The sequence below is a fragment of the Urocitellus parryii genome, chromosome 10 (genome assembly GCF_045843805.1).
Source record: "Urocitellus parryii isolate mUroPar1 chromosome 10, mUroPar1.hap1, whole genome shotgun sequence".
Taxonomy (NCBI): Eukaryota; Metazoa; Chordata; class Mammalia; order Rodentia; family Sciuridae; genus Urocitellus; species Urocitellus parryii.
Genome location: NC_135540.1, coordinates 32558772 through 32575109, shown reverse-complemented (window position 1 = coordinate 32575109; position 16338 = coordinate 32558772). Strand labels below are relative to the sequence as shown.

At 41.4% G+C, this 16338-nt stretch overlaps 1 protein-coding gene across 1 annotated transcript in view; it reads left to right on the top strand.

Annotated features, from left to right (window-relative positions):
• Positions 1-11248, top strand: part of Spmip2 (sperm microtubule inner protein 2) — a 43369-nt gene extending 32121 nt beyond the window's left edge. Inside the window, exon 4 of the mRNA XM_026395932.2 lies at positions 11053-11248. Within this exon, the coding sequence (XP_026251717.2) occupies positions 11053-11248 (196 nt within the window). The remainder of the gene's footprint in view (positions 1-11052) is intronic.
• Positions 11249-16338: the final 5090 nt, after the last annotated feature.

The window sequence follows — 16338 nt, the reverse complement described above, 5'->3', positions numbered from 1 at the left end:
ATGTATGTGTGTGTGCGCGTGCGTGCACACACCACGTCTACATATATCAATGATTGTGTGTTTACAGTTTTTCATTACTCTGTTTACTATAAAAGCCTAGATATAGGGACCAATTCAGTAGCTGTCAGCTTCCTAAGTACTCAGATTCTTCAAATACCTTTTCCATTAAACTAATTGGTGCTTCTTGGAGAAATGGCTGATTATGGATCTGGAGAAAGAAATTAAAAGAGGTGAGCTTGGAACATCTTGCCAGACCAGATAGCAAGGAAGACTACTAACAGTCCTATCTAAGGGTCATAGGAGCCAAACTTGAAAAGATTTCCACCGGCCCCAAACAGGACAACTTGAACTATAAAGGTATAACTACAATGGATTAATAGGTCTCAGAGATACATGTCATATACATAAGTATTTATAAGTTCATAATATCACTCATAAAATACAACGTGGGCTGGTGGCACTCAGTGGTAGAGTGTGTGCAAGGCTTGGGTTCAATCCCAGTATCACAACCCACATGACACAATAACTGAGTCACGTTGGATCATTCCAATGAACCAACTCATTGTTTTGAAAATGGTAAATAAGAGGAGAGAATGAAACATTAATACTACCTTTGAAACAAAAATAATGCCATTATAGGGCTGGGGATGTGGCTCAAGGGCTGGGGATGTGGCTCAAGCGGTAGCGCGCTCGCCTGGCATGCGTGCGGCCCGGGTTCGATCCTCAGCACCACATACCAACAAAGATGTTGTGTCCGCCGAGAACTAAAAAATAAATATTAAAAATTCTCTCTCTCTCTCTCTCTCTCTCTCTCCTCTCTCACTCTCTCTTTAAAAAAAAAAATAATGCCATTATATAAACAAAAATAAAACAAAGCGACTTTTTTAAAAAAAAATCAAAGTAATTGAGTTAATCAATAAAGAAGGAATAAGAGAAATTAGTTTATCACCACCTTGCAAACCCTAATAAATCAATGAATGTAAGCACTTATCATCAATGGTTGTCAAAAGCTCCACAAGGAAAATAATCAGAAAAGATTGATACAAGAATATCCCACCACATGTAAACACATAAGAAGTGTTACGGGCTGAATGGCATCCGCAGTACCTCAGAATGTGACTGTGTATGGAGACAGGGTCTTTAAGGAGTGATTAAGTTAAAAAGAGGTCATTCAAGAGGGTCCTAATCCCACACTAATGGTGGGATTTTATGAAGAAGAAATATGACAGGTATCCTTATAAGGAGAAATTTTGGACATAGGCACAGAAGGACAACCATATAAAGACATAGGGAAAAGAAGCCATCTATAAGGCAAAGAGAGATCACAGAATGAACCAACCCTGCCAAAACCTTGACCTCGGACTTCTAGCTGCCAGAATTGTGAGAAAACACAAATGCTGCTGTTGAAGTCCCACAACTATGGTGCTTTGTTATGAGCCTAGCAGGCTCATGCAGTAGTCTTGTCCAACTCAGATCAAGCCTCTAGATCCAACCAAGGGTATATAGCAAATGACAGTGGAAAATGTTACATGGCTTCATGAAATGTCATCAGAAAAATATATTGTGGGAAATTGTATAGGATGAATGGCTTAGTTTCTTTAATGAATGAATCAGGAGAAGAAGAGATGAGAACTTATAAACTAAAAAACAGCAACAACAACAACAACAAAAAACTTCAAGGACTCATCAATCAACCAGTTGCAAGGTATGTAACTTAATTAGATTGTTTCTAATAAACTGTTAAAAAATTATAACATTTATTAAACGTAGACTTTTGAATGCTGAATAGTTGGTGACAATATTAAAGTTTAAGGATAAATAATGGCAGTGTGGTTAGAGTAAGAAAAAGAGCTTTTAAATTTTATACCAGCCCTGTGTGTGTATGTGTGTGTGTGTGTGTGTGTGTGTGTGTGTGTGTGTGTGAGTAAGACAAAGATAAAATGCATTTGGCTATAAACTGATGATTTTTGAAGTTGAGTGATGTGTACTGGGGAATCCTTGTATTATTTATTAGACACACATTTTATATTTATAATTTATTATATACATTCGTTTTTTATCTTAAAATTTTTAAATGTAGCTAAAAGTAAATTGTATCAACTTTTAACCTTAATTAGTGAAGTTCAAGATTTATCATCTAGATGATAAACTTGTTCGAAACTAAATTGAGTCGATATTGCACAGTTTCTCAACCAACTTTATCCCATGGCTACCAAGCAGCTTCAATAAAAATTGCTGTCCTTCTTTCCTTGTTGCTCTCTGATGCTCACAAAATAAGCAAGCCACGCCCAGGAAGTGACAGCACAGAGAAACCCTAAACTGCTGGGTGGCCAGAACTTCCTGGATATCTTCTGTAAGATCTCCCGAATCTCTGGCAATGTCAGGGATTATATTCAACACTCTTTAATAGGTGACCTAGACCATCTAACATGCTGCATTTCTGGTAAGATTTTGGATAACTGCCTCTGAGGCCATAGGCACGGCAAAACCTGAAGTGACAGTCATTTCATATAAATCATTTAAAAATACGGAGTGAAAATCAATCAGCACCTCTGTGCATTTCCACACCATGGATCGACTCTTGGCAGCGGTAACCTCTTGCCGTATGTTATTCTGCACCAGAAGACAACGTTCGGGTTAGATTGCATAGCCCGTGCAATGAGAAGAAGCCCAGCTGGAGCCCAGAAGGGCAACCAGCAATGTGCTGGTGACATCACCATGGCAAGAATAGCATTTTTCACATTCTGGAGCACAGGGAAGACAATCTGGCAAATTAATGAAGTGCTCACTTAGGGTAATGTGAGACCTTTCATGTTTCAATTAATTCTTTCCTTCACTATAGTGGTAGAATATTTAACAAGGCTTTCAAATAAAAATGGTCGTGTTTCCTAGGAAATAAAAGCAATAAATCAAACCCAAATAATCACAACCTGAGGTCTGAAGCATATGTGCGTGTAATTTACAGAACTGCACAGTCCTTTGATGCTCTCCTTATGGAAGAGAATCAGCACAAGTGGGCGTTTCCTTCTTAAAGGGAAACAAATATCCATACATTTTGTTATTTATCTCTGTCCTTTAAAAAGAGCACTAGAGCAACGTCTGAGATACATGCCCTGGAAATTTGGAAAGACTTCTGTCGTGCTTTCCCGAACACTTCTTTGGGAAGCAATTTCATTTTCACCTTGGAAACAGTATAGGTGTCATACTAATGTGGGACTACACAATTTTGTTTGTAAATTTAAATAATTCCTATCTACTTTTTCAAGATCGTTTGTGCCCATAGACATGCAGACCTATTCATAAAATGTTTTCAGACTGTTAATGATGTAAAACAGATGGATGACATTTTTGCTACTTGGGGAGGGAGGAAAATCCAAAGAAAGGATAAAAGATTAAAGCAGGGGCAGAAAATGATCTTCCAGGCCGGGAATGTAGCACAGTGGTAGAGCACTTGCCTAGACATGCACAAGGTCCTAGGTTCAATACCCAGCAGTGCAAAACAAAGCAAAAGCAAAACCAAAATCTATCATATTTCATCATGAACAGTTACCCTCTTAACTTTACTCAATTTCTTAGTATCTATTTCACCCATTTATAGGTACAATAGTAAACAAGCAATTGTTTATTCACACCCTAGTTTTGTGCCTTTTTGCCATGTGTCTATATATTTTTAGTTTATTTAGCTATAGATAAACACAATGCCTTTATGTTAATTAATTTTTATGTGGTGCTGAGGATTGAACCCAGTGCCTCACACATATTAGACAAGCACTGCACCTCTGAGCTACCCTCTCAGCCCTGCCATGTGTCTATATTACATAGGCTATTAGATCTATGTGGGATCTCCCAGAGGACCTGGTAAGGTGCATGCTTGCTCAATAAAATCTGGTTAAGACGTTTGTTGTCTGAAGACAGGAGTAACATCTATAGAGATCCCTTCTGGATCCTTGAGGCTATTAATTGCCTCAAATTGTCCTAACTAGTCAGCCCACTGTTACTTTGGGCCTTTATTTAATTAATTAATTTATTTTGCAAAGCTGGGTATGGAACCTAAGGACCCTTTGTCAACAAGTGACAACCCCAGCACTTTTTGTTTTTTGTTTTGTGGGAGGGTCTTGCTAAATTGCTGAGGTGAGCCTTGAACTTGTGATCCTCTTGACTCAGCTTCTCAAGCAGCTGGGATTAAGGTGTGTGCTACTACACCCAGCGAGACCTTTATTTTATACAGTTTAAGTGACCACTCAAAGGTAGAAATCTCAATTTTTCCAGCTTCCTGAGGACAGGACATAAAACAAGTAAGCATAACACATGTTAGATAAATCTCTCTAAGCTCCTTGGGATTTTGATTACTAAAAATTAGCTTTTTTTTTTTTTTTTATAAGCCTCTTTCTCTTTCCACTTCTGAGAATCTCTTGGGCAACAAATATTTAAGGATAAACTCCATTAACATTGAAAAATTTCTCTATTAATAATTGCTAAACATAGTTGCATATTTCTTTGGTTTGTTCAAATACAAATAAATATCAAAATAACCTAGTATTTTCAATAATCTCCATGACAGCTGTTGATCCAGGATCAAGTAAGTGTTATCCCAGAGCATTAAGATTAAATGTTTAGAAATCAAGACACAACATTATCACGTACGGTTCCATGAAGGCAGAGAGAATAAAGGAGGATCAACATGTAAGAAATCAGGCTGGTCTCAATGCAATCATGTCTAAGGCTGACCTGGAGCATCCCTAATTTCCTGTCCTTTCTTTGTGGCCCTCCCCCTTTGGAATATGCTCTCTTGAGAAGGGTCAGGTAATGGTGCCATGTAGCACCTCTTCTGGGCTGTGAGCACCCGCCGCCTGGTTTGGTTGTAGAATGAATGGCAGCTGCAGGGAGAGTGGAAGGGAGTATTTTTCTCAGCATGTCTGAAGTCATACCACACATGTGGCTGCCTGTGTCAACAGCAACCCCGACTCCACCTCTAAGGAAGGCCAATTTAGAAAAGGAAAATATGATGAAACACATCTTTGAAGACCCCGTTGAGATTCCCTGGAAGATTCTGACTGAGGTATAGACTACTTCATAAATGTAAAAGATCCTTCAAAAATAGAGGTCTTGTTTTCTTGCAAATGTTCTGAGGTGAAAAGAACAGGGAAAGAAGCTTGTCGGTCCAGAAAGCACAGACCTTGCCAAATGGTTTCTAAATGTATTCCTCAAAAATTTCCATGTGCCCTTCGTGGCTTTTTGATACTTCCGGAAGTGGACAAAGCAGAAATCAATGATGCTGTTAGCAAACAAGCATGGAAGGAACAAACTTGCTGAGAAACTAGAGAGTCCTGCCTTTAGGTCACAATCCAGATAGAGCACTGGAAACAAGAGCAAGCCAGAAACACATGAATGCACAGAGGTGCATCACTTCAGGTTTTCACAAGGAAAATGCAAAACCCCAAAGGGAAGTTTCCACCTAATTCTTCTATTTGAAACTCAAGTGAATAACTGTTACTGGCGTCTATATTAGGCGACTAGACTGACTCACTGCAACTTAAAACAGTGACTTTTTTTAAACTATGGAATTCAAAAAGACAGTAATTTAACCATTTATTGGAACTATTTTTAGATGGAACTCAGACGATGTGGGTCAGAAGAGAAATTGTTGTTCCTGGACATGATTGATGCTGGTGGTCAATAGTCCAGAATAACCACCTTATTTAAACCAGTTTGTTTTTTTAACACTCTGAGGGTTCATTGAATTGTTTGGTCATGAATCAAAGTGGCTGCCACACATCCATGGTGTTGGGCCTAGGCAGAGTCACCAAAGGCAGAAACATGGATGATCAAGCACAGGGCCCCTCTTCAGCCAGCCAGAGTGTTTTCTCTGGCAGAAGTGTCCAAATGAAAGTCAAGTTGTCCCATCAGTTTCAGACAGTTACATAAGCAAGGCCCAGCTAGTCTTTTCTGAACTGAGTGCTAAATGAATATCATCATCTTCAGTTCATTACTCTGCTGTCCAGGCTGCTAGGAAAATACTGGTCATTTCTCAAATAACCAGTGTCTTTTTATGAAAAATGTAGATATTGCTGTATTATAAAAATAATTCCAATAGTTTTTTAAATCAATGCCACCATGCTCTAATCCCTCTATTGAATGTAGTCATAGTCTCTCTTATTAGGGATAAAATATCTTTGCGTGTGGGTTTTTTTGTTTTGTTTTTGTTTAGTTGCAGGTAGACACAATATCTTTATTTTATATTTATGTGGTGCTGAGGATCTAACCCAGTGCCTCAAGCATGCTAGGTGAGCACTCTGCCACTTAGCCACAACCCCAGCCTTTTGTGTGTGTTTTTATAGATACAAGTAAAATTGAAAATGTGTTCTATATCAGGAACTTTGTAGACATTAAGGAAACAAAAAACTAAAACATGGGCTTGGGGTGTAGCTCAGTGGTAGAGTAGCTGCCTAGCATGCATAAGGCCCTGGGTTCCATCCTCAGTACTGCAAAGAAGAGGAAACAGTTCCTTTCCTTTACTCACAGATTTAACTCAAGGTGAGTCAACATGATACCACCATATATATTAGATATGACCAATGTTCTGTGGGAAAAAGGGGAGGGAATCATTGTGGATAGATATCAAGTGATGCTTTCCATTGCTTCTGGGGATTTGAGATTCCAGGGACATATGATATTCTGAATTTAGATCATAAAATATTTTAGCACTGAAGTGAGAACTAAATATATGTAACTAAGTATGTATTCTTTTGCAAACTAATTACTGCTTTTCTGATTTTTTTCATTAGAGCATTATAGTTATACATAGTAATTTGGTTCATTTTGTCAAAATCATACATGCATGGAATTTAATTGACTCCATTTCAGGCCCCATTCTTCCCTTCCTCTCTCTCCCCTCCCTCTCCCCTCCCTCCCTCTCTCTCCCCTCCCTCCCTCCCTCTCCCCTCCCTCCCTCCCTCCCTCCTTCCCTCTCTCTCCCCTCCCTCTCCCCTCCCCTCCTCTCTCTCCCTCCCTCCCTCCCTCCCTCTCCCCTCCCTCCCTCCCTCCCCCCTCCCTCCCTCTCTCTCCCCTCCCTCTCCCCTCCCTCCCTCCCTCTCCCCTCCCTCCCTCCCTCTCTCCCTCTCTCTCCCCTCCCTCTCCCCTCCCTCCCTCCCTCCCTCTCTCCCTCTCTCTCCCCTCCCTCTCCCCTCCCTCCCTCCCTCCCTCTCCCCTCCCTCCCTCCCTCCCTCTCCCCTCCCTCCCTCCCTCTCCCCTCCCTCCCTCCCTCTCCCCTCCCTCCCTCCCTCTCCCCTCCCTCCCTCCTCCCTCCCTCTCTCCCCCCTCCCTCCCCTCCCTCTCTCTCCCCTCCCTCCCCCCTCCCTCCCTCTCTCTCCTCTCCCTCCCTCCCTCTCCCCTCCCTCCCTCTCTCCCCTCCCTCCCTCCCTCTCCCCTCCCTCCCTCCCTCCCTCTCCCCTCCCTCCCTCTCTCTCCCCTCCCTCCCTCCCTCTCTCTCCCCTCCCTCCCTCCCTCTCTCTCCCCTCCCTCCCTCCCTCTCTCTCCCCTCCCTCCCTCTCTCTCCCCTCCCTCCCTCCCTCTCTCTCCCCTCCCTCCCTCTCTCTCCCCTCCCTCCCTCCCTCTCTCTCCCCTCCCTCCCTCTCTCTCCCCTCCCTCCCTCCCTCTCTCTCTCTCTTCCTCCCTTCCTCCCTCAGTTATCCTTCCTCTACTCCACTGATTTTCCTTTTACTCATTTGTTTATTTTTGATTGGTGCTTTTACCTATCTATGTACAGAGGTGAAATTCCCTGTGGTATATTTATATATGCACATAGTATGATTTGGTTTAATCCTCCCCTTTCCCTACCCTCCCTCCTTCCCCACTATGTCCTTCTCCTACTTCACTGATCTTCCCTATATCATTACGATATCTGATCCCCCCTCCCTTTTACCCTTATTTTGCTCTAGCTTCTGCATATGAGAGAAAACATTCAACCCTTGACTTTCTGACTCTGGCTTATCTCACATATGCTTCATTTCCATCTATTCACCAGTAAATGCCATAATTTCATTCTTCTTTATGGCTGAGCAAAACTCTACCGTGTATATATAACACATTTTCTTTATTTATAGAATTACTTCTATAAAACATTAAAGAAAAGTGGCACATTTGCATGAAATGGTTTTCTCATTCATCATTAATCAAGCTAATCTAAATCATTAGCAACACCTGTTCCATACCTTCTAACCATCAGGTATTTTGCCCTTTAAACTCTCTTAAAATTATTCCCACCTATATAGATGTATTTGTAAATAGTAAAACTCAATAAATTCACCAACAAGTAAAAGACTGTAGGGAGCTACTCCTTTGTTCTTGGGAGAGAAAAAGGAGGTTATAGAAGCAGGTGGGTGGGATGGGAATAGAGAGAAGTAGATGATCTGTAAATTCACCAGGTCTGCTCCCTTCCTCCCCTGCACCCCCCACTTCCCTCCCTCCCCCCCCCACTCCCCTCCCTCCCCCCCCACTCCCTTCCCTCCCCCCCCACTCCCCTCCCTCCCCCCCTCCCCTCCCTCCCCCCCCACTCTCCTCCCTCCCCCCCCCCCCTTATTCCTCTATCCTCTGAGATTAGTTGTCAGCTACATGTCAGGCAAGGTAAAGGTTTTGGGATTCCAACATGAGACACATTCTGAACCCTTTGAGGAGCATTGATTTGGATGGATAGAATGTGCTGAGCTAGAAATTTCAGAATATTCTCATAGTTTTAATAAAGCGAGTCAAATATCGTGAATTATTGGAAGCAAGAAAAGGCACTGGTTCACAGCAATGAGGAAAGTCTGGCTTGATTTTATGTTTTCATGTTTTGGCAGGGCTGGGGATGGAACCCCGGGTCTCTCACCTACTAGGGAAGCGCTCTGCCACTTAGCTACATTCCAGTCCCAAGGTGACATTTCAAGCTCCATCTTGATAAAGGAGGAGGGAGGGGAATGAATAACAGCTGAGGGAACAGGCTGAAGATCTGAAAGAGCAGCTTCTTTAGTGTTCTCAGAATCCAATGAGGAAGGAAGGAGGAAGGGCCGTGTGTGTCTGAGAGCAGGGATGGGCTGAGGAGAGCAGGCCAGGAGGCCCATCAGTCAGACCACTTTAAGAAAGAAAAGAAAAAAACAAACAGCAACAACCCTGACCCTAACCCTAAGCCTAACTAAGGAGTCTGGACTTTATTCTGGGGCCAGGGGATGTCAGTGAAGGGTCTGCTGGGGAGTGCTTCCCTCCCACCCAGGGAGCCTGATCCTAAGGCATGGGAAGGGAGTGTCTGCCTGCACTTTGAGCTGTGGGAATTCCTCGCCCTCTGGCTTCCTTCAGCTCTCAGCTCAGGCGTGACCTCCTCTTCCCCTCCCACCTGCCCCAACAGCAAGAGAACGTCCAGGATTTTCAATTCCTCCTCTGCTTTTCTTTTGCCTCACAGAACCTCCCACACAAAATACTTGCTTGTTTCTTTGTCTTAATAGCTTGTCCTCCCAGGGCTGTGGTGCTGTGCCTGGTATACTCTATGAAGTGCTCACGTATTGCAGAGTGGGGAGCAGGGTTACAAACCTCGGTCCAAACCACTTGGTGCTGTAGTTTGGATCTTGAATGTCCCCAAGGGCCCACATATCAAAGGCTCAGGGCATGGTGCCCTTGGGACGTGATGGAATGTTTCAGAGGTAGAGGAGAGGTCTTTAGGTAATTGGGGGGCAGTGTCCTTAAGGAGAGTGTTGGGACCCCACCCCCTCCCTCTTGCTCTCTTTCACTTTCCAGTCATGAGGTCCATGGTGCCACACACTTGCACCATGATGTGCTGCTTTGTCATAGGCCTAAAAACAGCAGTCCAGCCAATTATGGACTGGACTCCTCTGAAACCATGAACTAAAATAAACCTATTTTCCCTCTATATAAGTGAATTATCTCAGGCATTTGTTACAGTAACAGAAAGTTGACTAACACATTTGGGAACTCCTGAAACTGAGATTCTAGAAAGAGAATTTTGTGGTCACCAAGAGGCTGTGGCTTCCCAGGTCAAGGAATGACGGGAAAGAAGTTCCAAGAGACATTCTCAAACCTTCTGAGATGGCAAATCCTTACCTGTACCGTTGGTTTTCTGTCTCTTCCCTAGAGCTGGGTCTTTATATGGGAAGGCAGGGCTGAGGTAATGTTCTAATTTAAGGTTTTGGGAACCTAGCCAAGGATCTCACTGGAGAAAGAGAATGAAGCATAGAACTTTCCTCAAAAATATTGCCCAATGCCAGAGTTTGGAATCACAAAGTTGGTGTTTTATTAAATGCCCATTGGACCTCAAAATGGGCAGGCCATGACCTTCAGACCTTCTGGGTCTCATGAGGTCCCAGCCGTAACAGCCACCTTCAACTTCCCAGCATTCTTCATGCTTGGCTCTGAAAGGACGGGAGGGCCATCCTGATACATCAAGATTCTTTTTTGGGGGGTGGGTACCAGGAATTGAACTCAGGGGCACTTGACCACTGAGCCACGTTCCCAGCCCTATTTTGTACTTTTTTTAAGGACAGGGTCTCACAGAGTTACTTAGTGCCTCACTATCGCTGAGGCTGGCCTTGAACTTTCGGGATCCTTCTGCCTCAGTCTCCTGGGCTGTTGGGATTACGGGCTTGTGCCACTGCACCCAGTATCATTAAGGTTCTTTTTTTTTAAATTTTTTTTCTAATTGTTGATAGACCTTTACTTTATTTATTTATTTATATGTGCTGCTAAGAATCTAATCCAGTGCCTCACACATACTAGGTAAGTGCGCTCCCACTGAACCCCGGCCCCAGCCCCTCATCAAGCTTCTTAAGTGTCCATCTGATGGTTCATTGCATCTCCAGCAACTGACTGTCCAGTGATTTAGAGCAGGGAAGAGTCCAGAAACTTCTCAGAATGCTAGATGATGGGTCAGGCCTTTAGCTTTTTCAAGTCACTTGGCTGGAAATCACCTGAAGTCACCAGAGAAATACAAATCTCAACTCTGAAAACTCACGGCCTTGGTTCTAGACCTTTTCCCTTGGAGAACCAACCAGTTTATTCCTATTTCAGGCAACCCAAGCCATTTATCCTGGATAAGCAAGGAAGACATGGTCGTGGTTTTATTGCCTGGAATATGAGTGATTACGAAGACTCCAATCAGAGAAATTCCAATCGGGCTCTTATGGTTAGGCAGAGTCAATCACCATTACCAAGAGTTTCCAAGCCTTCCAGGTTGCCAAAGCTACCAGAAAAGGAAAAGGTATGACCTGTTGTTTTTCTAAGCATCATTAAAAAAAATCAGCCTGTTTTAACATACAAAGTCAGGAGTGTTGTTTAGTATTAATACTAACAGTTTTATAGCTCCTTTTAGCTTTATCAAACCATGTTGTGATCTCTATTGGATTTCCATAGTAACATCTGTTCAGTGGATAGGTGGGTATTTTCTCCATTTTACAGCTAAGGAAAACAAGCAGTTTTGTAGGCCAGTCCTTAGAATGGTCATTAATTGCCTGATTTAACCTGGAGAGAATGACCATCCCCTTGGTTTCCAAAGACTGAGAAAATAGTTTATAAAATGAACGCAAATCTGTAATTCCCTTTTAAAAACCTCACATACTGGTTAGCGTAGTAAGAATATACTAGTTCAAAATGGAAGTTTTCCCCCTGCTTTGCCATCTAGGAAATCTTGGGCAAGTTGCATGATTTTCTTAAATTATTTTTTACAAGTCAGATAGGAATATTTGGGTATTGTTTTGAAAATTTTGTAGAGTTAAAATGAGAATCATGTAAATACTGTCTAAAAGAAAGAATGCAGAAGTCTATATTCAGCCATGATTACCTATGTATAGACCACTTTCCTATTTTAGCTTTCTGCATAATCCAATAGCACAACTACCTTTGTAGTCATTTAAATATTGTTTGACAGCAAATTTCCATGATACAAAAGGAGATAGATCAGATCCATTCAGAGACCCCTGTCCACACACAAAGAGTTGTCTTGCCCCATTGAAGAATCTTAACAACTCACTAGAATATGACTTACCCTGTGTCACCAGAGATCTGATTCCTCAGCAATTAACTACGTCTATTTGAAAAATTCTGCTAGGGAGCCATAGTAGTCCTCCTTGGTAGGTCCTGACCCCAGGGACACTTTTATGGAAAAGGGGAGCAGTCCAGTCACTAACATTTCTCTGTGGTTTGAGTTCAACTCCTGGTATCCACCCCGCAAAAAAGAATCTTGATGTATCAGGATCGCCCCTCCCGTCCTTTCAGAGCCAAGAAGGAAAAATGCTGGGAAGTTGAAGGTGGCTGTTACGGCTGGGACCTCATGAGACCCATGAGTTCTGAAGGTCATGGCCTGCCCATTTTGAGGTCCAGTACCAAAAAAGAAGAAAAGAAAAAAAAAATGTTTAAAAGATTTATTTTAAAATTTCAAATTTACTGAGGACATTGCAAGAACTCCTCATAGACCCTTCACCCAGACCTACAGTTGTTAATTTTATTTGGTTTAATGTTCTACCTCCCTCTCCCACCCCTACCTCTCTTTCTCTCTCTCTACACACACCCCTACCCACACCCACACCGACACACACTTGAGAGCTAATTGCAGATATGAGGCTATTTTATTCCTCAATACTTCAGGTTATATTTCCTAAGAACGAGGCTGTTCTCTAACATCACCACAGTTTACAATTTTAATATTCAGGAAATTTAACATTGATACATTAAAGTGCATAATAAAATTTTATTAATTGATCTTCTATTTTCCCCTGATCCAGGTTTCATGCTAGGGTCACGCATTATATTTAGTTCTCACCCCTTTAGTCTTGCTCAGTTTGGAAGTTTCTCAGCCTTGGTCTTTTACCACACCCCCATTTTTGAAGATTACATGCTGGTTCTGTAGATTCTTTCTCAACATAGGTTTTTCTGATGTCTCCTCATGAGTGGATTCAGGTTGACAGGAAGCCCGGATCCATGGAGCATCATTCTCAATGCTTCACATCCAGATGCACCAGATGTGGGTTTAACTCAACATCCATGAAGGTAGTTGATCACTTGGTCCCACCTCTTCCCTTCGACAGATAAACAGAATACTGTGTCATTTGAAATCATCTTTTTCACCTAGGCTTTTTTCTAAATTTCCAGACATACATAAAAAACCTGTCTTCCAAGTCCACTTTCTGGACAATCCCAAAGAGTTGTGCATATTCAGTAAGTACTCACCAATACCCCTCAGTATAAATCCTCTCCTGGGAAAATAACTTGAAGCAAGTGTTCCCATGTATTCTAAAGCCAATAATGAATACCACACGTGGAAAGCCTCCAACTTGGTGCCTCACCCTGGGCCATCAGGGAGTGGCAGCCATTAGCACTCTAACCTGAGATGCTGGTACATTTTCCACTTTTCCTCTCCAAGAGTGAGAAACATGCATTGAAAGAAGTAAAACTTTACCTTAGGAGGGCCTGGGGGGAAATTTAAAAGCATAAACCTCTACCCTATCCCATGTTTTCATCCGTTATAGAAATGGATGAAAATAGGGATGTTTTATATTCATGCTCATTTTTATTTTTTACTTAAAAACTGGAGTTTAGAACTTAATTATCTTTCTAAAAAAGTACAGTTGATGATATTTAACAGTATATATCATTCTTGTACACATTTACCCCAAATGCTTTTATGGATATTTTTAGAATTCAATTGGACAAATTACTTCTAAATTTTTTTTTTGCCAATATCTCTTTTTAAAATCACAAAATGTCTCTCAAGTTCTATCTTCTATTTGTTATTTTCCCCTTTTGATTTTTGTTAACTTCTTTCTCCAAATTAGTAATAGCTATCTAAATGCAGGATTTATGGGCATATGATACTTTTAAAAACATCCACTTCTATTTTATTTCCTTGCTTGCAAATATTCTTACTCCCCTCCACCTCCATTGCAAAATATGGACATGAATATCAATGATTGATACATTCTTCCTCCACTCATTCACTCAGTGTGAGCTTAATAGTAATCTCACTGGGTGTGATGGCACATGCCTGTAATCCTAGCAGTTTGGGAGGCTGAGGCAGGATGATTGTTAAATTCAAAACTAGCCATAGCAATTTAGCAAGGCCCTAAGCAATTTAGTGAAACCCTGTGTCTAAATAAATAAATAGATAGATAGATAGATAGATAGATAGATAGATAGGCTGGGCTGGGCTCAGTGGTTAAGTGCCCCTGGGTTCAATCTCTAGTGCCAAAAAAAAAAAAAAAAAAAAAAAAAAAAAAGCTTCCGCAGCTAGTTGATGTTGGTCCAGGGATCTTGAGTGGCAAGGTACCAGAGAATCTGACAACAAACTGAATTTTGAGCTAGGAACAGAGAAGCAGAAAGGTGGTACATTTGAGATGTAAAGTCAGTTCAGCTGCACTCTGTGCTCACTGGGCCTTGGAAAACTCATCTACCATGGGAAGGAAGGAGGTGGATGTTGGGTCCTCAGCCCCCAGTGAGAGTGGCAGAGAGCAGAGAATGAATGGGAGGAAAAGAAGTGAAGGTCGGTCAAGTAGACCTCTCTAGAAAATCCCTAGTTATCAAAGGAGAGAAACTAGGGTTTATTATAGGTGAAACTTTTTTTTTTTTTTAAACTCTTTCAGTAGAAAAAGTCAGCAGAATGAGAACTAAAGATAAGAGAGAATGAGATAACTGAGTTCCAAGTTCCCAAAACACAGAGGAAGATGCACAACTATAGGAATTCACACACAACTGTAGGGATGAATCTTTATAGGAAGGGAACTTTTTTCTTCCACTTTTAATGATGTTACCTCCTTCCTTTCCATCTGTTATGGTTTAGATGTCTCACACAAAAGCTCATATGAGACAATGCAAGAATATTCAGAGGCGCATTGATTGGATTATGATGGTTTTAACTGATCAATGGATTAATCCACTGATATGGATTAACCGGGTGGTAACTGGGTAGAGTGGATGGTAACTATAGGTGAGCAGGAGGAAGTACGTCACTGGGGGTGTATTTGGGGTTTATATTTTCTCTCTGGTGAGCAAAGCTTTCCCTGCTTCCTGGTTGTCATGTCATGTGCTGTTTCCTGCTGCCACATAACTTCTGCCATGATGTTCTGCCTCACCTCGGGCCCAGAGCTATGGAGTTGGCCATCTGTGCACTGAACCTCTGAAACCATGAGCCAAAATAAAGTTTTCCTCCTCTATGCTGTTCTTGTCAGGTCTTTTGTTCACAAGGATGAAAAAGACAAGCCAAAACTTCAACTAAAGGGTTGTTTCCTTTGTTTTCCAACTCTTCTCTGCAGCACATATTCAGACTGTGTGACTTGTGAAAAGGATAACAGTACTATTTACAATGTGAAAACTCTTTGCTTGAAAGTCTACTTCTTATAACTTGGAATGACTATTCTGATCCTACCCAACTCTCCTATATTGGATCATTCTAAGTGTTACTGGACTGATCTCTTCTATAACTTTATCAGTCAGAGATCTCCAGAGAACCAATGAGATGCATGTGTGTATGTGTTTGGAGAGTGAAGGAGAGAGGTGTTTTATAAGGAACTGGTTTAATTTAACAAATCCAAAATTTGCAGGGAAGGCCAGCAGGCTGGAGACACAGGGAAGTGGTGATATTGCAATTTGGATGAAGGCTGTCTTGGGGCAGAATTACCTCTTTTTTAGAGCATCTATTTTTTCTCTCCTAAGTCCTTCAAGTGAATGGGTGAAGCCCACCCACTTTATAGAGGGTAATCTGTTTATTCAAAGTTGACTGATTTAAATATTTTTATCTTAAAAAATATCTTCCTAGTAGCATCCAGACTAGCCTTTGACCAAAGACTGAGTATTGTGGTCAAGCCCAGCTGACACATAAAATCCACCATCACAGTGTCATTCTCACCCAGTTGATAGGATTAAATGAAAGAATCCAGGCACCAGGGAACCAAAATGTGCTGAAGGCGTACATGTATATTTAAGACCTTTATTGATGGCACACTTTTAAAAAACTGCTTCAGGGAACATGGAAAACACTTGAAATTTTCAACCAAAAAGGATTTTGAAATACCTAATATAACTTCTCCCTAGAATCTTTAAGATAACCTAACAAAGTATGCCATTCTTTGGTACAGAAGTTACATTCAATGGCATATTTCTTCTTGAGATAATATATTAGCAAAGTAACTCATCCCTTTTCTTAGTAAATATTTTTTAATACTCCTTTATTATCCCAAAATAAAATTCAGAAAATATAAGTTAACAATTTATAACACACAAATGCATCCCCTAGATTGTAATCCCCTGGATGTACTGTTTAAGAAGTAACATTTTATAGTATATTCTGATGCACCGCTGTGGTCTTTG